Source organism: Numenius arquata, chromosome 2 (assembly GCF_964106895.1).
Source record: "Numenius arquata chromosome 2, bNumArq3.hap1.1, whole genome shotgun sequence".
NCBI lineage: Eukaryota > Metazoa > Chordata > Aves > Charadriiformes > Scolopacidae > Numenius > Numenius arquata.
The window spans coordinates 93,746,788-93,767,619 of NC_133577.1; the positions used below are offsets into that span (position 1 = coordinate 93,746,788).

General features: G+C 43.2%; 1 protein-coding gene across 2 annotated transcripts in view; it reads left to right on the forward strand.

Annotated features, from left to right (window-relative positions):
- CPM (carboxypeptidase M) overlaps positions 1-19,444 on the forward strand; it is a 36,509-nt gene extending 17,065 nt beyond the window's left edge. The window contains exons 3-9 of one of the 2 annotated variants that reach the window (XM_074168010.1): positions 4,131-4,228; positions 12,596-12,768; positions 14,334-14,518; positions 14,761-14,931; positions 15,752-15,904; positions 16,933-17,081; positions 18,752-19,444. In XM_074168010.1, coding sequence (XP_074024111.1) covers positions 4,131-4,228; positions 12,596-12,768; positions 14,334-14,518; positions 14,761-14,931; positions 15,752-15,904; positions 16,933-17,081; positions 18,752-18,988 — 1,166 coding nt within the window. In that variant the 3' untranslated portion in view covers positions 18,989-19,444. The remainder of the gene's footprint in view (positions 1-4,130; positions 4,229-12,595; positions 12,769-14,333; positions 14,519-14,760; positions 14,932-15,751; positions 15,905-16,932; positions 17,082-18,751) is intronic. The other variant, XM_074168011.1, reaches the window with a different exon arrangement.
- Positions 19,445-20,832: the final 1,388 nt, after the last annotated feature.

A 20,832-nucleotide genomic window follows, 5' to 3' on the forward strand; every position in this document is an offset into this window, starting at 1 on the left:
GAGGACTGTAGGCAGCCTATTGCTTTTACTTGTTCAAAGTGGACCTCCGCGCACACTTTTGAATCTGTAGCCTAGCCCGAGCGGTGCTGACAGTGGGTCTGGTGCATTGCCCGGTTGTTTCACTTCATTTCCTAGTCATAACTTTCACTGAAACTACAACAGGGTTTTGGTTTTTTTTTCGTAAATGAAGCTGTAAAGAGCAAAGTGAAGAAAAAGAGAAATAAAGTTCAGAACAAAACACACCAGGGAATGCATTGCTGACTGCAACTTCTCCGCATCATTTTGTTTCTTTCCCTCTAGATCTGGAGATCAGTTTCAGTTCTCCAACTTAATTCCCTGCTTTTGTAGATCTGTTTAAAATACTGAATACTATGCCATGAACTGTGACAATGCTAGAAAATTTTAAAAAATGCTCATTCTACTAGAAGCTGTATGATTTGGCTCTGTTCCAATGTAAGTCTTGCTACTTGTCCTGAGACACATGGTTAGAAACACATGTTTTGTCTTGATTGCTTGAAATATAGTTCACTAATTAGTTGAAGTCAGTTCTGGTTTGGCAATGAGAAATGGCTTTTTGATATACATTCAGTTGATTCAAAGCATGGGAGGTAGCTTAACTGTTCACTTCAGGTACAAAACCAGAGTTATCTAGGCTTTACTGATTAAAGGAAACTTTATCTATATGCTGAATCTTTTTATATGCAGTAACTTACTGCTGTATGGAAAGAAATCTTACATCATCCCTCACAGCTACACTATCCAGTACTGCAGGCTGAGCAGACACAGGAATTTATTTTAATTGTTAATGGTAGGTTTAATACTTCTCACAAGCTGGAAATGCCAGGAAATAATTGGTCTCTCAGTTCATGGGAGTGTTTATCATTTAGATGACCCTCATACAAACTATAAACTGTGTAAACGCTAATGCTGAAAAGACCAACTTAAATCAGTACTTAATGCTGGTCTACACTTAGCTCTTCCTTGTCTTTCCCATGAGTGCAATTTCACAGTGATAGCAGCAGGAATGAGCACTACCGATGACAAGGCAGTGGAAATCTTTTTTTTTTTTTTTTAACTTGAAATCAGAATACAATATTATTTCTAGAAAGTCTAAATGACAGAAATAATGACTATAGCATTTTAGCTGTACTTGGACTGTTGTTGCTTTAGTATGTATTGTACTGGATCAGTGCTAGTGCTGCTATGGGGAAGTGGCTAAAGAATATGGTAGTGTTCTACATCATCTTATGAGATGCTTCAAAAAGTCTTTATGCAATGGATGTGGATGTTGTCATTGCTAGTAATTGGATTTGAAATAGCCCTTGTCATCTGCTTCCGTTCAAATAGAAGTGGGGGCTAATCTTAATGTCTGGTTAGTGGTGAGGTAAGATGCTTCATGTTCTAGGAACTACAGTATTGTTTGGCTGCTGTGATTGGTTGGGTATTTTATATATTAGATAACGATTATGTACAGAAAGGCAATATAAAAGTAGTAAATACCTTGGTTTAATGTGCTGATGCTGCACTAAGCTCTTTCTCCTAGCTCACTGCTTTGTGCTTGTTTAGGAAATCATCAAGGATTTGAGGAAGCTAATGCTTTTATTTAGCACTTTTTTCACTTGCTCTGAGGGGGCTTTTTACATGTAATGCACTGAACCCGTTAGCTCTGAGGTATTTTGAAGCCCTGTCTGTGTCTGTGGTACTCACGCTGGTAATGGGCCAGTCCCAGGGCTGAATGAATTTATAACCTTATAGAAGGCATATGCCTCCTCTGTAGGAAACCATGCGTTTTACAGTTTAGCTGTATCCACCCATCAAGGAGAGAGCTGGGACACCATCAGGTCTCTAGTATAGGTCCTTTTGCTACCTTAATCTTATTATTTCACCACTGTCTTTTTAGATGTTGGATGTGCTCTTTGGCATTGTGGCTTTGTCTGATGAATGCCTAGCTAGGGAGCCTACACCCTGTAGTCACCTTAAGGGTGGGCTGTGGCAGAAAGGTTGCAATTGTAAGCAGGTATGTTCCTCTCGATGCAGCAGTCCATGTGGCAACTGACTGGATGGGAACCAAGGAGGGATGTCTGAAATTTCCTTCTGGTACAGGAAAGGAGAGCTGGGCAGAATGGCTTAGAAGACAGAAGGACAAAGAATCGTAGGAGCGCTCTGGAAGGACTTCCTTGACACTTCATTGTAGGTGAACCCCTGGATACAACCATGGGTTAGGATGACACATTGCAGAAACAGAAATTAGGTTGAGATTGTTGTCCATACTTGGTTATGAATAAAAATAGCATGGTTTTTTTATGACTAGGGTTTTTTCAGTTCCAAACATACAGTACTGCAGCAATACTTGTCCTCTGCTATCACAGAATTGCAGGACAGCTGTTGTTGGAAGGGACCTCTAGAGGTTTTGGAGGGGAGAAGGGCTAGGGTGGTCGGGATTGGTGGTTCTTCTTCTTTTCTTTTTGAAGAAGGATGTGCTTAAAAGCTAGCATCTGTCATTTCTCTACTCTGTAACTTGTCTAGACTTACAGAAGCCAAAGTATTTTTTCTTTTTTAATGAAATAGTGGCTCTGCATGCACCAAAGCCAAATAACTAGCTTCCTCACCAGAGCACTTATTGTTAACTTATTTTTAAAAGTACGTATTGCTTGCACAGATTGTCCTTTAATTAGAGTCAGTAGTGGCATCTCACAGCTCTGTGCATAACAGATGGGTATGAGAGTTGAACACCGATGTCTTCTAGAGCGACTGTGTAAAACTAGGGGATCCTGAGACCACTCCCTGTTGAATCTGTCAGTTCTCAGTGCTGTCTTGTTGCTTCTTGGTCCTAAGCCTGAGACTCTGATTCAACCTGTTAAATGAGAATTTAGTCTGGCAACCACTGACTTCAGTTGTACCTGTCCTGCAGTTGTTTCAGTGCCTCTTGTAGTGTTTCTTCTGTCCTCTTCAATTTTTTTCCTCCTATTTCTGAAGATATTGCAGTTGCTGCGGCATTTTTGTTTTCCTTTCTAGCTATACCATGAGGGTCATGGCTTCTACCTGTGGGAAATTGTAATGCTCCAGAGTTTCTTTACCACAGACTTGATGATCTGCAAAAATTTAGGAAATAACGCTTTTCATATTACTATATATAGTAGCACCTACATTCTTCTTTCCTATAAGTAACAATGACAGCTGGGCTTCTCTCTGAGACAGCTCAGGGTTCCCAACAAGCCCTGTGTGAGAGCTGGGGACAGGCAGCACATATGCAAGGTCTGGGCATTACTAATCTGTAGGCTGTGACAGCTGTTATCAAGGAACTGGTCCAGTTTCATTGCTGCCATCTACTGAAACTAGAGCTTTCCACCTCACTGAGCAGACTAGTGGGAAGTATAGTTTTGAAGATGAGATCTGAAATGCCACAACATCGCTAAAAATAATAACCAACCCCCACCCCCTTAAATGAGGACTTCCAAAATTTTTATTTTTTTACTTAAAGTTCAGCTTCCTGTGCAGCTTTTCCTAATACTCTTTCTGTAGCTATTAATTCTTTCTCTGCTGATTTTTTTGGAATATATCTCTGATACAGCGCTGCCCTCTGCCCGGTATTTTCTGTTTTCTGAGAGTAAGTCATGAATGTGTTTAGCTTTGCTGTGTTGTCTTTAATACAAAAGTGATGCTCTTTCTCTGTGATAATGAAAACTTCTGTTTGTACTTCAGAAAACCCTTAGCATAATTTAATATTTTGGGGGAAGAGTGTCTTTTATTTTAAATACTCTTTAGTTGCTTGGTGACTTTGTTTGATAAGATCTTGCTTGCTAAACTTGATTTGAAAAATATTTATTACCAAAAGAAACCAAATTATTTTTCCAGCACTGGTTAAACGCCTTTGAAATTGCAGGGTTTATTACACACTTCTGGTCAGAAGGCAAAACATATTTATTCCTATAACTAATTTAGCAAGTATGCATAGAATAAGAAACCCCACAGTCTACTTTGATATGCTATATATAGGACTGACTGGGCAGCAATGAAATATGATAATTTGTACGGTGGTCTTAATGACCAACTCTTATTTGTTTTTCTCTAAGGTTTGCATGATTTTACACTTGTTTAAAAAAATGTCTTTTCCCCTTCCCCTCTTAAAGGTAGAAACCTGTGGGTTCTTGTTCTGGGAAGGTTTCCAACCCATCATAAGATTGGCATTCCAGAGTTCAAGTATGTTGCTAATATGCATGGGGATGAGGTACGTTTCAACTTTTGCAATGTCACTTATACCAAATACGCTTACCAGAGGCTTAAAGTGAATTTCTCTCGGGCTTGTGCTACTTATTATTGAGGTGTGTCATACCTCAAAGAGGACCTTATATGTGTATATTTCTTAAGGAATTTCAATAATAAAGTTCCCTTGTTTTGTTGGAAGGGCTTACATCACGGTGAAGAATCCTACAATCCTACACTTAAGACCTCTCTTAAGTAGAGAGCTTTGTCTTCTCCACATGAATAAACCCAGAGGCTTTAACTTTCCTGGCAGCAAGTCAGATCCAATGGTTTGCTTGTACATTATTATTGCCTAGGCATGAAGTATGACTGATAGAACTCTTCAAACGCCTCCTAAGATTGAATAATAATTGCTGTGAAGCACCAAATGATTTATTTTAGGAAGAAAATTTCTCTTGGGAACCTTAAGGTAGGAATACCCAGATTCACTTGAGATAACACAGTGAGTACAAAACAAAAAGCGATTTCAGGATTAACTTGCTCTGGAAAGAATGCCCACGTATTAACAATAAAGGAGAAGATGGTGATTATGAGCCTTCCTGGTGTAATACATGAATCTGGAACAGAAAGACTCAAAGCTTCACTCTTCTGTATAATCCTTTCTGGCTTTTTATTTCCCTAATTCTTTAGCTTTACCTGCTTGTAGTAACTATGTTCAGATTAAGTTTAAACTACACAGGATATTTCTATGCAGTCTTTAATATGAAGGGTAAATAACCAAACAGAAATGGCAAAAATTATAGATATATATATGTTAGACTGTGAATTCCCAAAACTAAGAAAAACAGATGTAGTAGGAAGTGTATCCTGTGTACAGCATAACATATCACACGCTATTCCTATTACCAATACTGTGTGTGAGCACTTGCACGCCTACAGGCACTTGTGACATTATGTGCCAAGAATTTTCCCCAAGTTAGACTAGTTTCACCTTGTTTGACAGCAGCTATGCTCAAAGTGCTGCTGGGAGTCTGACTGATTTGGAATTTAACTCTGTGTGGGAGGAAGCTGATTCAGGGTTTCAAATTGGGTACAAGTGTTACTGGATGCCCAAGACAGGGTTTGCAACTCCTAAAACCTGGCGTGTGTCAGCAGGGTACTCCAGGGTGCTCAGGAACTGAGGCTCCACATGGCAGTTTCTGCAGACTGCTGAAGGAAGTTACAAACCCATGGCTACAGATGACCCAGCTTTGGTGGGAAGGAGATGGAGGGCAGGATACGATCTCATCCAGAGTGGCCTGGCTTTCAAATCCAGTATTGCTGGACCGCAGAAGGCCACTCCTCCTATTGAAACCTCCCCAATGAAGCACTCCTGCCACTATCACTGCCCAGCTGGATGATATGTGGAAGGAACTTTGACCATGGAGACACATACTTTTTGCATATCTACAGGGTCAGGAATTGCTGGAGATCAGGGAAATTCACAGAATCACAGAATGATAGGGGTTGGAAGGGACCTCTGGAGATCGTCTAGTCCAACCCCCTGGCCAAAGCAGGTCTACCTACAGCAGGCTGCACAGGAACGTGTCCAGGCGGGTTTTGAATGTCTCCAGAGACGGAGACTCCACCACCTCTCTGGACAGCCTGTTCCAGTGCTCTGCCACCCTCAAAGTAAACAAGTTCCTCCTCATGTTTAGATGGAACTTGTTATGTTCAAGTTTGTGCCCATTATGTCTTGTCCTGTCACTGGGCACCGCTCAAAAAAGACAGGCCCCATCCTCCTGACACCCACCCTTTAAGTATTTATAGGCATTGATCAGATCCCCCCTCAGTCTTCTCTTTTCCAGACTGAATCTAAATTTTTATATTGATTTTGTGAGGAAATGAGGCAAGACTTTATTTTTTAATTTTTTTAAAGTATCTGGCACCATGTCTGAGTCTGTCTGAGCAGGGTTGATACCTTGCGCTGCCTAGATACCATAGCATGTGTGTGTGTGTATATAAATATATATATATAGTACTAAGTGCCATGCTACATTTTAGCCTGTTCATTAGACCAAGAATGCATTTAGGGAAGATTCTGGAAATATAGCTATTCCTCCTTTTCAGGCCTCTGTGATGATCCTTGCCTTACGGGGTTTTTTTGTGCATGGATATAATGCAGAGTTGGTGTTTGTTTTTTCCTATCTGACTGACCATAAATGTATTTCAGATGGCAGGAAATGAATTCCTCATATAGGGAAGCATTGAGGAACTTCAGTATTTTTTCCCATAATCTAAGATTCTGCTGGACTAGTCACTGGGGAAAGATTCAGCTACCCCTATAATATATTAAGCAGATAAGTTTTGCACTAACTGTATGACAAACTTCAACTTGTGTTCCACAGTCTTTCATAACTTAAAATTGCAGGATTATGGCTTCGTTGATCTAGTTGGGGCTTTTGTGCTTCAGTGATGCTTTCTGTTAATGGTACAAAGTGAGAAAAGTTCTCAAGTGTTGTTTGGTGATGCTGCCTGCCCTTCAAACCTGTCATCATCACACAAATGACAGTTTTCTTTTTTGACTCAGTTGGTGGCTGCTCCTAAAACCTGTAAGTTGGGGGGGAGCTTGAATTGCATGTGTGCAGGCTGTTAGCACGTGCTGCTGGAAGAAAACCTAGGTCTTTGGGAGACCTGCCCAACAGGGAAGTTCTGATAAAATAATGTGAGTACACAATGCTAGTGAGAGAATATTTTTTTCAGAACTAAGAAGATTAATTTTTTATTTTTTTCTTAGTACTGCAATACATGACTAGCCAATGTTTAAATTATTTTATTTTGTGGTCATTGCCAAATAGAATCAACTTTTGCCCCAGATCCTCAGAGATGCAAGACAAGACCTCTTCCATTCTTTGTGTGCCTGTATGAAGTTGGACACCATTTATAGCAGCACTTTTGTTTAACCCAAGACAGATTAAAACTGATCATTAGAGGTAGTTCAATCACTTACAGCTATGCGAGACTTTAATCAAAATGACACTAAAAGACTGCACAAAACATGTAAGCCTGTGAAATGTTAATAAACTCTACACTGAGGAAGATGAGGGAGAGGTTTCCTGCTGTTCTGGGGCAGCTCTCATTCTGAATTGAGCAGCAGCCTGCCTCGTCCCAGGCTTGTACTCTTGCTTGAAAGATCTTCTCTTCCTCAGTACGTACACTCACACATTCCTCTCTGGGGAGGGGGGGGAACTCATTCCACTTAACACTGACCACAAGCAAACCCCCAAACACTCCGAAGTCATAAATGGAGCAGAAATATCACCTTTTGGCCAGCTGTAACAAGTGATTTGAGACCAGTCTACACAACTGAACCATAGGATCTAATTAGAAGGCTGTTCCTAAACCATGTATATCACAGCAGGAAAACTCTTTAAGGAAAAACATGTCTGAACAAAGTGTAAACTACCTGTGCTTTTCTGCTTGTTCCCTTTAATGTATTAAGTGTACATCTTCCTTAACTTTCTGCAGCTGTAGTGTAACTGGGCCATCACAAGATAAACTCTTTCCCAGGATGGTAATGCTGACACCAGCTCTTTTCTCCTAAATCACCCACTTCTGATCACTTTATTTTCTTAGTGTAATAGTATTTTGCCTCTTTTATTACGTGAAGCTGAGCCTGTACTGATAGACCTGAGCTAGCCTACATGAAAGGATGTGTTTATCTTGCCGGCTTATCTTGTGATTTAAGTTGAAGCAACTAGACCCTATTTTCCATGTCATTATAGACATAGTCATATACACAGAAGGGTTTCCTGAGATATGGTGACCTATTAGCGCTTATGAGACTGAGAACTGGGGTAGGTTTATTTGTGACCAATATAATTGGGGCTTAAAAAAACCAAACACAAATTAATGAGTCTTATGTAGAATTTCTTACTCTCAGTTCCAAAAAATTAATGGAAGCTGCATTTACACTATCAAAATACCACTCTAAAAAAAGACTTTTTTTTTTTTTTATCAACTGGTTGGGCAAAAAGAGTTGTGTCCACGTATTACACAATCTGCTATAAGGAATTTTCTTATGTCCTTTGTACTGTGCAATATAGTATGGAAGAGATATGGCAGGGAAACAAGTATCTACTCTAGAAAAGAGAATGGGGGAAAAAATTAATTATTTCATGTGTAGTGAACTATTTTCCACCTGGCTTCAGTATCAGCTGATGCGATGTAAAGATTGTTGGAGGCACTAGAGATTTCAAAATCCAAAGCAACCAAATCTATTTGTTAATCTCAGACTTTAAAAAAAGCTGGATGATCCTGAGATCTCTTTCAACACAGACAGGGCTGCTGCCTCATCGCAGTTACCTTTTTCCTTATCTTTACTCCTACTCTTCTGAGTGGGAAAAGAAAAAGTCATCCCTTTCTCAGCCAAGTGAAGCCTGCGCTGAAAAGCCTGAAGCCTGTGGAATTTGTCCAGGTGGTAACATCTTATGCCAGTTACTAGTTCAAAAGCAGGCTTTACATTGCCATTTCATTCGGTGATAAACCAAGGAGCTTCAATTCCCTGTCATACATGTGGTAGCTCTCATATTTCCATAGCAATTGCTGCTACAGAAATAAATGGTTACGTGCCAAAGTGTGTTTGCATAGTCCCTTTAACGCTGGCGTATTTTAGTAAAGAAGGACAAACACTGTATGTTTGTCACTGGGTGTGTGGCAGCCATGCATAATCATTAGCTCTGTACAAGTGTTAAAAAAGAACAACCTTGTAAGCGTGGGACTTTAAGTGGTAAGCTGGGATGGACTGTGGCTTTCTTCTGCTGTACCTCCGCTTCCTTAGGCGGGGTTGTGCCTGGTATGCTGCCCTGGGTCTGTGGAGCAGTCTGGGCTTGGAGCAAGGAGACCAGCAAGACCATGTTGCTCTGAAACAGGTCCTACCTGATGGTTTGGATTGTTCTTTCAACATAGTTCAGCTTAAAAACCAGGCCACGTTTAAGGAAAGAATATTAATCATAAAAATGGGCAGAGTCTATCCACCCATAGTCTCCTGGTATTAGGTCTCTATCATGTGGTAACAAAAATGTTTTAAGAACGGGGTGCTGCAGTGCAGTGTTACAGTGCAGGTGCAATTGGAGCTAGCCTTAATTTTGTAACTGGTTGCTGCTGGGCCTTCTTGAGTAAACCCTTCAGTAGCTGAGCAGGCTGCTGACCCAGCCATGCCAGAAGCCATAGTCAGCAAGTTTAAGGGGTTTGGCTTCAGAAAACAGCAGTCACACCCTTTTCTACAGTGTTGATCCGTGCCCTGAAACATGTTTCTTCCTTCAGAACTTCCCCTGAGGATCACTGGAGGCTTTTCCTGCTGACTCTCTCCCTTTGGGGCATGCAAGGAAACTGACAGCTGAAAGTGCACAGAGAAACTTACTGTCTAACTGTATCCCTAGAGGTGGGAGAAAGGGTTTTCCTTTGTTTTGTGTCACCTCTCATCAGAAAAACAGCAAAATGATGCTGACCCCTCTAGTACCAGGGTAAAGCTTGGCTGGGCAGGAGATGCCTTCCAAGAGCTTGAACAAAACTTGAGCTGTACGTTCCCAGAAACGAAAACAACGAAAACTTTCCTTCCTCCCCTCAACCACCTCCAGATGTGCTTTTCTGAAGAAACGCAGGGTACTCTGGACCAAAATAAACTACCCCTCCGTCACTCCACCGAAACGGAATGGTAATAAATACGTTCTTCCCCCACCGGGGAATGCCCAAAGTACCAACTCTCTGTGATAGAGAGTAGCTGAATTGTTGATGTATATTAAGTACTTGGGTACAGCAATAGCTATACAAGGAATCCTATAAAATTGGATTAGTTTTTTAAAAGACTGTATATGTAAGGAAGTCTGGGTTTAATTCTTAAGTGCAAAGCGTGTCATCTATGAAAAACTGATTGTCTTCCATTCTTTATAAACCTTCTCCTTTTCCACCACCTTCTCTTGTCGCTTTTCTTTATATTTCTTCCCCTTCTAGTTCCTGCTTCTCTGCCCTTTCTTTTCTGGGTATCTTTTTGTCAGGCACTGGAGAGAAGTACCGCAGAAGCAGAGACACTTTCCCAGTTCCTCCAGAGAGCAGTCCAGTCTTGTCTGTAGTTCAGCTATCTCTGTGGTAGGGCTGTTCTTGTTGCTTCTGAGTCTGCTAGCTTTATCTCTCATGCCTAAGGCCATAATTTGGCTGATTTATCTCCCCTCCTTTGTTCCCCTCTTGCTCTGCTCCGTAAGCTTCCCAAGATGTCTATCACCCAGAGCTGGAACTGAGTTGCCTGTACAAGACAGGTTCTGTTGTGTTCCTTCCTAAATTTCATGGACTATATTTATCAAAGCAGCAGAGCAGTCTGCTTTCATGTACTCGGGTGCTGTTTTAAAAGCTACTGGAAATGGAGGAAATTAGGTACCTTTCCCTCACCTTGTCAAAGCCCATTTGCTGTAGCATCTGGGAAAAGAAACACTCAGTTACTAGGATAGTAAATACATTTGTGTAACGCAGCTTCCCCTAGTGGATTTCTGGATGGTGCCTTGCAGGAGATCATCAGGAGCTGAAAAGCTGGGAACAAATCTGCTGGGGGGCCAGGTGGGAAGAGATCCTTCTTTTTCCCTGTACAAACAGCATGGCAGAATTGCTCAAGTACTAACTCGGAGACCATGGCTGCCTTCAAGTATGACACTTGAAATGGTGGGATCCACAAAGTGTGACACTTAAAATAGTGTGATCCACAACTTAGAGGAGTCATGTTTGGCACTACATTGTTTGTTTGTTTCTCCTGTGATAAACAGCAATTGCCAAGATACAGTTTTATGGTTTGCTCCCAGCCTGAACCGCAGATACACCCAACCCAGCTCCTGCAGGCAGAACTCCTGCTGAACGGTGTCTGTGGTCCTTTTTACTTCAACACCCAGAGCAGGATTTGCCACTTAAAATGCACTGATGGGAAAAGTCTAATGAGATCTTAGTGCAGCAAATATCTGAGGAGAAATACTCCTTTTCCCCTCCCTGACTACACCTGTCTTTCACCTTAGCCTCTACCAGTCTGAAAGCAAGAAGATGTTTATCTGTGACACCAGGTTCATCCAGTAATGCCACTCCATGTTTCTCACTTTAGAAAAAGAATAATTTCTTTGCAGTATTTCCACTTTAGAGTGGTGTGAGACTCATTCTAAAAGACACTGAGACACTGTAGCTCTGAACTGGAGCCTGCAGTGATTTACCAGCCTTTATTCTTGGAGATAAAGTAGAGATAAATTATCTCCAGAGCATATCTAGTTGCAAGTCTTGATTTGTTCCCATCCCAGCCAGCGCTTAGGAACCCTGTGGCGCCCTTGAGGAATGGGTCACAGTGCTATGGAAAGGGCTCCTGGGAAGTATGGTCCAGTGAACACTCTGCTAGTGGTTTCAGGGGTAAAACAGCATTGTTAACTCACTGGAGGTGGAACTTGCCACTCTTTTGCATGAAATCTGAGTGAGTCGACTAAAGGGAGATGTCCTGCTAGCTTTCATGACCTGTACAAACTTACATGAACAAAAATATGTATTATGTATTTAGCTTTTCCAGAGGAAAAGCTGCCTTTCCTTGATCCAAAGGAGTCCTTTCCACTGCCTTACTGCCTTTCCTTTCCACTGCCTTTCCTTGATCCAAAGCCTGCATCCAAGTGTCCTCTCATCTCTTCTTCTAAAGGATTTATATACACCTGTTCGGTTTCCCCAGTGCCTGGCATTAAAATAAAGCAATGTAACACAGAATATAACAAAGTGTCTATGGGGCCTGTCTTGATCTGTGTTGAAGTTGACCTCCCATAAAAGGGGATCAACAAGAAAAAAAATCCTGCTCTGTAGCACCCTGGAAAGGGTGGAAGGTGTCTCCTTCCTTTCTCCTGACCCACTGCTGCCAAGTGGTGATGCACAGCACTGACGCTTGTGTGCAGGGCACCGGGTCCCTCAGGCACCAGCGCAGGGCTGACTCTGCAGCGCAACTGAGATAACGCAGCGCTGCGTTCCCAAGCCCATGTGATCTCTAACAGGCAGCCTGTGCAGTTTTAGGTTTTGATAAGGCTGTGCCTTATCCACGCAGGATTTAAGCAGTGCAGCTGATGCAGTCAGTTTTCCATGACAGAAAAAAGCTCTGGCTGATCTGGGTTTAAAACCCTTGTGAAAACCCTCCAATGACTCCTTTCATCTATTAAATTCCTTTGAATATATTTAGGGGTGAGCAAAAATACAGAACAGTGTTGAACAGAATGCTCTTGTTAGTGTTGTATGTCTGTGTAATCCAGTAAAAAAAAAACCTGTTAACTGCAACATGGTGGGTCTTGTCTTGTTTTTATTTTTCCCTTCTTCTTCCATAGCAGACTTAAAATAAAATCTATGCTTCTTTATACAGACTGTTGGGAGAGAAATCTTGCTCCATTTGATAGACTTCCTGGTGACCAGCTATGGACGTGACCCAGTTATTACCCAATTACTCAATAATACCCGGATTCATATAATGCCAACAATGAATCCTGATGGATTTGAAGCTACAAAAGAGCCCAATTGCTATTACAGCCAAGGAAGGTAAGGGTGGCTCAGGAGGGTGGGAGTAGGTAAAGGAAATGGGTGGGGAGTAATAATCGGAGATAGCCAAGAGACTGAATCATACTTGGTGGTGTGGGTAACCTAGAGGATGTGCTGGGGCTAATTTTGGTCCCTGCTATTCTGAAGACACACTGTTACGGCATAGAGTTTTTGGAAGACTGAGTCAGAGCGGTGTTTATATGTGGTGCAGCTAGAGAAAATTGGTCAGACTGGTGTAATGACCTAACCTTTTAGGCAGGGCCCCCGGATTGTGAATAGAAGCACAATTACCTGTTTACACCTTTAGGGTGCTACAAAAAAAAAGAATGAAAACTCTACCCACAGGGATCTATTTCAATTGGAGAATCCTGTAACCCTTCTTAATGGGAAAAAGGTGTGTCTGAGCTTGTTGAATGGGCTTCTAGAAATGTGTTTAAAGTTTATGTTGAATGCAGTTATAGTAAGAGGGAGGAGTTACGCAAGCAGAGCGAGCTATAACAGGTGCTGTGCTAATAATAGTGCTAGGAAAAAAACTTGGGCAGAAGAAAACGTAACCTGGTGTTGTATCCTCTGCTACTTTTGCACTCTTTAATGTAACTATTGCAGAGACCAAAAAGGGAAGGAAAAGTTTAACAAGCTAGAAGAGGGACAGAAGAGAAGAGAGTGCGGGAATGGGAAGACATGCCAAAGGGACAAATTTGGAATGTGCAGAAAAAGTAAACTCATGAGCTAGAAGTCCTCTTGTATCACTGGCCATGGCAACGTCAGAAGCAAGTAGGTAGTTTAGGCAGTTTACTTCTCTAGGTGACCAGTGCAGGCCCTCCTTTTTATTAGAAAGAAATTTATTCCTCAGCAAATAGATAGAACTTCTACGGAGGGTGGTATTTTTTTTATCCCCTCACTGTCAAATAGACAAGAGTTTAGCTGAGTTTAAAAATTAATATGGCTGATGCTTAATACCCTGTCTACTCTCTGTACTGACCCGTCTTGAGTAAAAAAGGAAGGAAGCATTTGCACAAGCTGGACCTTCAGGTACAGGTGGAAGACAATACATCCTATGTTTGAGTCAATTTTTTTGTTCTATGTCCGGAGTGACAGCAGTACAAGGGACACAGTAGTTACCTTGGTCTTCCTTACAACTGTGAAAAACACATACAGAAGGACAACATCCTCCTTATCTGGTTTAGGTTTTTCTAATCCATGTATGTGTAGGTGTGGGCGTGCTATATGCGTGTTAAATATTATTACAAAATCACAGAATGATATGTGGTTGGAAGGGACCTCTGGAGATCATCTAGTCCAAGCCCCCTGCCAAAGCAGATCCACCTATTCACTGTTTCCACCTGAAATGCAATAGAATTGTTGTAGTGTGTCCTGTGAAAATTCCAGTGCTGCCAGAAAGCAAACTAAAGTCCATCATCGTAATGCTTGAGAAGATTTGCAATGGTCATCTCGCTTGTTGCCTGAAGACCCTGGAGTGCTACAGATCTTAAGTACTGGGAGGATGGTGATGTCTAAGTGTCTGTAGGCAAAACAGTAACGGGAATGTCTTCTCTCTTTCTAAGGTACAATAAAAATGGAGAAGATCTGAACAGAAATTTTCCTGATGCCTTTGAAAATAACAACGCTAGCATTCAGCCAGAGACTCGAGCAGTAATGAACTGGATAAAAAATGAAACGTTTGTTCTTTCAGCCAACTTGCATGGGGGTGCCCTGGTTGCCAGTTACACCTTTGATAATGGTAACTCAGGTAAGCTGGCAACAAACTCTCTTCTCCACAACTGATTTGGTTTATGAACGTTAGCTGTACCAAAGCAAAATACATAAGGACTTCTGTGAATTTTTTCCAGCTTTTGAGCTGGGAGGATGGGCAGAGTTTGATAAACCCATCGAAATTCACTGCCTGGCACTTGGGAGATGTTTATCCCGTATGTAAGCCAGCACTGTATGTTTTACCAGTAGAGTTACACGATGGCTGTCTTTATCCTGCAGTTACCGGCTCTTTGAAAGGCTATAGCAGGTCTCCAGATGACGATGTCTTCATTCATCTGGCAAAAACTTATTCTTTCAACCATGCCAGCATGTACAAAGGGACTGGGTGTGACAACAAACAGACCTTTCCAGAAGGCATTACCAACGGCTATTCATGGTACCAGCTGGAAGGTAAGAATGTCAGTGGTATTTTTTTTCAGCTGCTTCAGATACGGTGTTTTCACTTCCTCCTGCCATCTTTGATGATGTGATTTTGCCCAGAGTAGAGGGTCGATGAGGGGAGTAAGTCAATGCGTTCGTGTGGGTTCTCTGAGCAGTAGCTGGGTTTTTGCAGACTCTTCCCAGCCAGCAGTTACACAAGGGAATGAGGCTGTCTCTGCTCTCTGGCTGCTTCTTAAGGCCTGCATCGCTGTGTGGGTTAGACATACACACACTGGTGTGGCAGCCAGGTCTTGTCCTTTCAGAAAGAAAACCAGTCTTCTGTTCATATATCATCCTTTTTTTTAAAATATTTGATTACTGAAATAAGTGTTTTCATTACTGTGTATGTGTAGTCAAATAGAATACGCGTCCTGTGTGCTGTGGCACTGTGTGTTGCTTTCACAATCTGAATTCAAAGCCTTAAAAGGCTCTTAGGATGGCTTTGGCGGTGGCAAACTCTTATCCCAGCCTGTGGATTTATCTGCCCCTATTTACTTGGGAGCACTTGAATGAATGTAAGTCAAAGACCCCACCCTTCCTCAGCCATAATAATCATCATTCCCGAAACACCACTGCGCTTTAGAAAACAACACTCCACATGTAACCAGGGTAATTAAGTTGGTTTTCCACAGGAGGCAGTAAAGACAAGCGTGGCATTGAGGAATAATTTACCTGATTTACTTTACTTACAGGTGTGATGCAAGTACCAACATTTTAAGTCTCCTGTTTTTCTTCTAGCTTGAACTCGGTGCTTCTTTGCAGCTGAACACTGTTTTATTTCCCTTTTAAGGTGGAATGCAAGATTACAACTATGTCTGGGGACAATGTTTTGAAATTACACTGGAGCTGTCGTGCTGCAAATATCCTCCAGCAGACCAGCTGGAAAAGTTCTGGAGGGACAACAAAGTTGCTCTGATCGAATACATAAAACAAGTCCATCTAGGTGAGTGTGCGGTCGGGGAAGGGAGCTAAAGCCGAGGCCGGGCCGGTGGGCAACGTGGGAGCTCTTCAGCAGCCTGGGTCAGTGCCAGAGCTCACCGGTGAGGAGCTCTGGCCTGAACTTGGGAGCTCTCCCTTCGGAAACAGCAAGTGCTACAAGGAAAGGGAGGAGAGGTCCCAAGTGTGTCAGGTGTGGGGTGATGGGCACCACTACACTGGTGCAAAGGGGCTTAAAATGCACTGGGGCAGGAGCAAGGGACAGGCCCCTGGGGCCAACATACTGTACACCCTCCCCAGGGAGTCCCCCTTCCTGAGCAGCCATTTATTTCAGAGGTCTCTAAACGTGTGTGTGCGCACACACAATGTTCCATGGGTCTTTGCTGCTCGGGTTTTGTGTTTCTGTAAGGCATTTCTAGGTGTGATCTTGACCTCGCAGTTGGAAGAGGGAGCTGCTGCTGCTTTGGGAAGCGGTGGCACCGTACAACGAGTTGAAGGGTTTGTGTGAATCTGTGGCTTACCTTGCATTTTGTTGCCCAAAATGTCCGACTGCTCTTTTGTCTTGGCTCAGTGCCAGCCCTGCCTTGAAAGTGGTGTGTGAGAGTTCAGGGAAGCTACTTCATAAGCAGCCGTTGTTGGTATTTTGCCACCGGGAAGTACTACGTAAGAGGCTGACTTATTTTAAATTTAAAAAAAAAAGGGGGGGTGGTCAAAAAAAAACCCAAACCAGTACTGAAGATTCAAGCGCTTCAGTACAAGACACATATAGTAAGTATATATAATGCTTTCAGCAAATGAGATTTAGAAGCAGAGATTACAACGCTGCTCTCTGACAATGTGAGGGTAAACTATTAGCAGCAAAGGATTTTCTGTTTTAATTCCCTTCAGTAAGATAGAAGTGACTGGGGATATTAGATGTGTTCAAAATCACTCAGCCTTTGAGGGCATCTGGCAACAAATAGTCTGGCTTTCTCGGAGAAGGAGACTCTCCATGGTTACAGGCTGGGACCCTTCTCTCCTCTCCCTTTGTCGTAGGTGTCAAGGGTCAAGTTACTGATAGGAACGGGGATCCTATTCCCAATGCCATCGTGGAAGCCAAAGGAAGGCCTCATGTCTGCCCTTACCGAACAAATGAACTGGGGGAGTACTTCCTTCTCCTTTTGCCTGGGACGTATGTCATCAATGTAAGTGTGTGGCCTTATTAAATTATTGTTTCTAATGGCATTGAGTTCCTGAGCAGTGAGACTCATTCCTCATTATAGAGGAATGAGCTGAACTTGCTCAAGTCATGCACAGGAGCTGTAAAGGCTCTTTAGCAGATTTAAAAGAAAATAATACACAGTGGTTTGGGTTGGAAGGGACCATAAAGATCATCAAGTCCCAACCCCCCCTGCCATGGGGCAGGGACACCTCCCACTAGACCAGGTTGCTCAAAGCCCCATCCAGCCTGGTCTTGAGCACCTCCAGGGATGGGGCATCCACCACTTCTCTGGGAAACCTGTTCCAGTGCCTCACCACCCTCACGGTAAAGAATTTCTTCCTAATATCTAATCTAAATCTTCCCTCTATCGGTTTAAAACTGTTACCCCTCATCCTATCACCACGCTCCCTGATAAAGGGTCCCTCCCCATCTTTCCTGTAGGCCCCCTTTAAGTACTGGAAGGCCAGCATAAAATATCTTAAAATATGAGTCAGCAGAAAGGAAATTTGTTGATACAGTGAGATCTTGAGTCCCCAGAATGTCTGGAGATAAGCAGTCATTTGACCTGGATGGTGGAGCCAGCTGGGATGAGCGTCTGGACCACGGTGACACCAGCTTGAGGTGTTGGAAACAAAGGGCAGAGCTGTTGAAGGGTGGGGAGGTGGGGGCTGGGCTCCAGACAGCCCCTGGCAGCGACGGGCTGTGACAGCACCATCAGTGACAGTTATTTCATAGGGTGGCAATGGCTTCTCACAGCATCACAGGATGATATAAGGTTGGAAGGGACCTCTGGAGATCATCTAGTCCAACCCCCCTGCCAGAGAAGTCCACATAGAGCAGGTTGCACAGGAATGTGTCCAGGCGGGTTTTGAATGTCTCCAGAGATGGAAACTCCACCACCAAATGAGGATGAGGAGTTTAAGGAAATGGGGCCATTCCATCACTTGGCCTCTTTCCACGCACACATGGCATTGGCTTCGTGCCGTGAGAGTTGCCCTAATGGCTCCCTGTCCATCTTTAACTTGAGTCCCTGGTTAGAGCTGGCAGCACATCCCATCTGCCAGGGTGGGTTTTGTGGTGGATACAGGGCACTGCCTTCTCTGAAGAAAAGTAGGAGCTCCTAGAGAAGTTCAAATCAGCCCCTCGGGGTAGGTGCAGTTCATAGAGAACCTCATTTCTTAGCTCGAATAGCTCTGGAGAGCACCTGAACATTGGTGTCCCGATGCTCCCGTGATCCCAACCAATCACCCTGTTATCAGCACAATGGGAATATACCATCCAGTGACAGTGTATTCTCTGCAGAGCCCAGAGGACATCCACGCAGCGGAGGCTCCGCCTGCTGCCAGCCCAGGGCTTCTGCTTAATTTGCAGGATTCCCTCTCTCGTACAGCATGTGGTGTCTGCCCCCACCCCCCCCCCATTATAAATAAATACTCTTATCGCTAATTCTATCGCTGTTTTTTAGGGGATTAGGCTTATTGCTGTAACATCAAAAACTTTACTTTCTTCCTCATTCTGTGTTCTCAAACTTCCGTTTCAAACGCCTTTTCCTACACGTATAAAGTGTCAAGGAGCACATTAGCTAAGGATCGTTTCGCAGCTGAACTCAGGCGGTCCAAACCGATGTCAGAAATCTCTCACGTTTGCTCTTAGGCTACGGTGCCGGGATTTAAATCGCTGCTGAAGACCATGGAAATACCCGACAACACTGGCAACTTCAGTGCTTTGAAACAAGACTTCTCTTTCCCAGAAGTCTCTATCAGATCAAGGGCTGCTTCGTGTCCCAAAATTCCCCTCTACCAGGAGCTGGAACGGGCTTCGGCTGCAGTAAAACCAACTCTCCATCATATCTTGGCTTTAATGACCGTTATCCTTGTGATTTTCCAATAAAGTCAGGAATGACGTCAGCTGGGGAGGCCAAATCTTCCTCCACCAAATGTGGCTTTTCAGACAAGGAGCTGTATATGCAAAAGAATGTATGTTTTTATAAACCTAACTCTCAGATTTACAATCACGTTTATGGTATTTTGTAAAACACTGGCTCGACAATCGAATGTTTTACTTTGATTATAATAAGACTATTGTATTTTTTCTACATATTTTACTCTGAGGAAATTCTGTACAGCCCGTGGAGGTAATTTTAGAATTTGGATGCAGAAAATAAAGGAAAATAAAGATACATTCTGAAGAATTTGCCTGAGTCCAAAAAAAAAAAAAAAAAAGCCTAGCATTTTACTGCCCGTGTTTCAGGCAAACTCTGAAGCGGTGGGTAATGATGTGCCACACATTAGCATTGAGCTAATTGCGTACAGCTTTCTAATAATAAAGCCACTGCTATAAATGAGGACCGCCATTTTTACACCTGCTCTTTCTTACCTGGAGGGATGAGAGTGCTCAGGGCTGAGATGAGGTAAAGCGCAGGAACACGGACACGGCCTTAAGAGAAGCAGATGGAAATGAAGTGCCGTCAGTTTTAGCGGTGGCTTTAGGTGAAGAGCGTTTCGCAGCCCTGTTCGGGCCCTGTCTATCGGCAGGGCCGGGAGCTGGCGGGCTCCCAGCAAGGCCCAAACCCCGGCCCATGACAGAGGCTGGTTCCGGCGGTGGCCGCGGCACCCATGTCCCCTGGCCGGGCTGGGCTGCCCTAAAGCAGAAGGAGCACATTCCTCTCGCCTGGACAGTTGCGAGTCATTTTCGGGGCCCTTTGAAGCTGTCCCAATAAACACAGAATTTATCAAGAAAAGCCAGCGCGTACCATCGCCTCTGTTTATCTTAAAGCTTTACCTGCCACTAATTTTCTTAAGCGATTGCAAAACGAACCAAAGAGCTTATCTTTGGAAACATCCATCTTTTCCGGAGTACAATAAATAAAAAAAAAATGCAGGAATGCAGTTAATCTTTTAATGCCTTTGTAAACATACCACCTCTCCTGAAACCGTAGCCTCGCCAGTCCCACCAAGCCCCACCAGCTGAGCTGGGGAGCCCCAGCATCAGCCACTGGTCTCCCAGTCGGCTCGGTTCTGTGCAGCAGATGAAGTTGTAAATATGCTTTAGAAAGTGAAAGAGTAGTGCCGACTGGGAATGGGGGTGGTGTGCGCAAGATACTGTTTTTTGACTGTTTTCATCACATGCATTTGAATTTTCTACCTCTTCTCCCCCTCTGTTTAAACTGGGTTGTTTACCCATCAAAGGAGTAAATACCTACCCACTAATCCCACCAAAAAGAGCCCGGGCTCTGCTTCCCAGAATTAAAAAACTGCACGAAAACCAAGCGCAGCAGAACTTCTAACAATCGAGGCATCGACACAAAAAAGGAGCAGCAAGGAGCGTATAAACAAATCTTTATTTAAAGCTTTTCAAGGGAACATACTATTTAGTTTCTTGGGAAAAGGAAAAAACAAAAACCAAAGGACAAATGCAACACACACGGAAGATTCCTGCCATGGATGGGGTTACACTTTGTGCAACCGGAGTGGCTGTGGGTACGTCAACGGTTACTGGCTGTGGCGCTACCCGCACGCAGGGGGTACCTGGGAGGTTAACGCACCACCACAAGGGCCTTGAAAGCATCAGCATCTCAGGAGTAGAGGCAAAATTGCATGGTTACTGCTACGCGCAGTCAGCAAAGTAAAACTTTGCTGCTGGAAAAGCCATTTGATATTTTTAGTTATTACGGAATCATGGTGTTGACAGCCATTAATTTAGCTCAAAACCAAGAACTGTCCTTTAAATGTCCG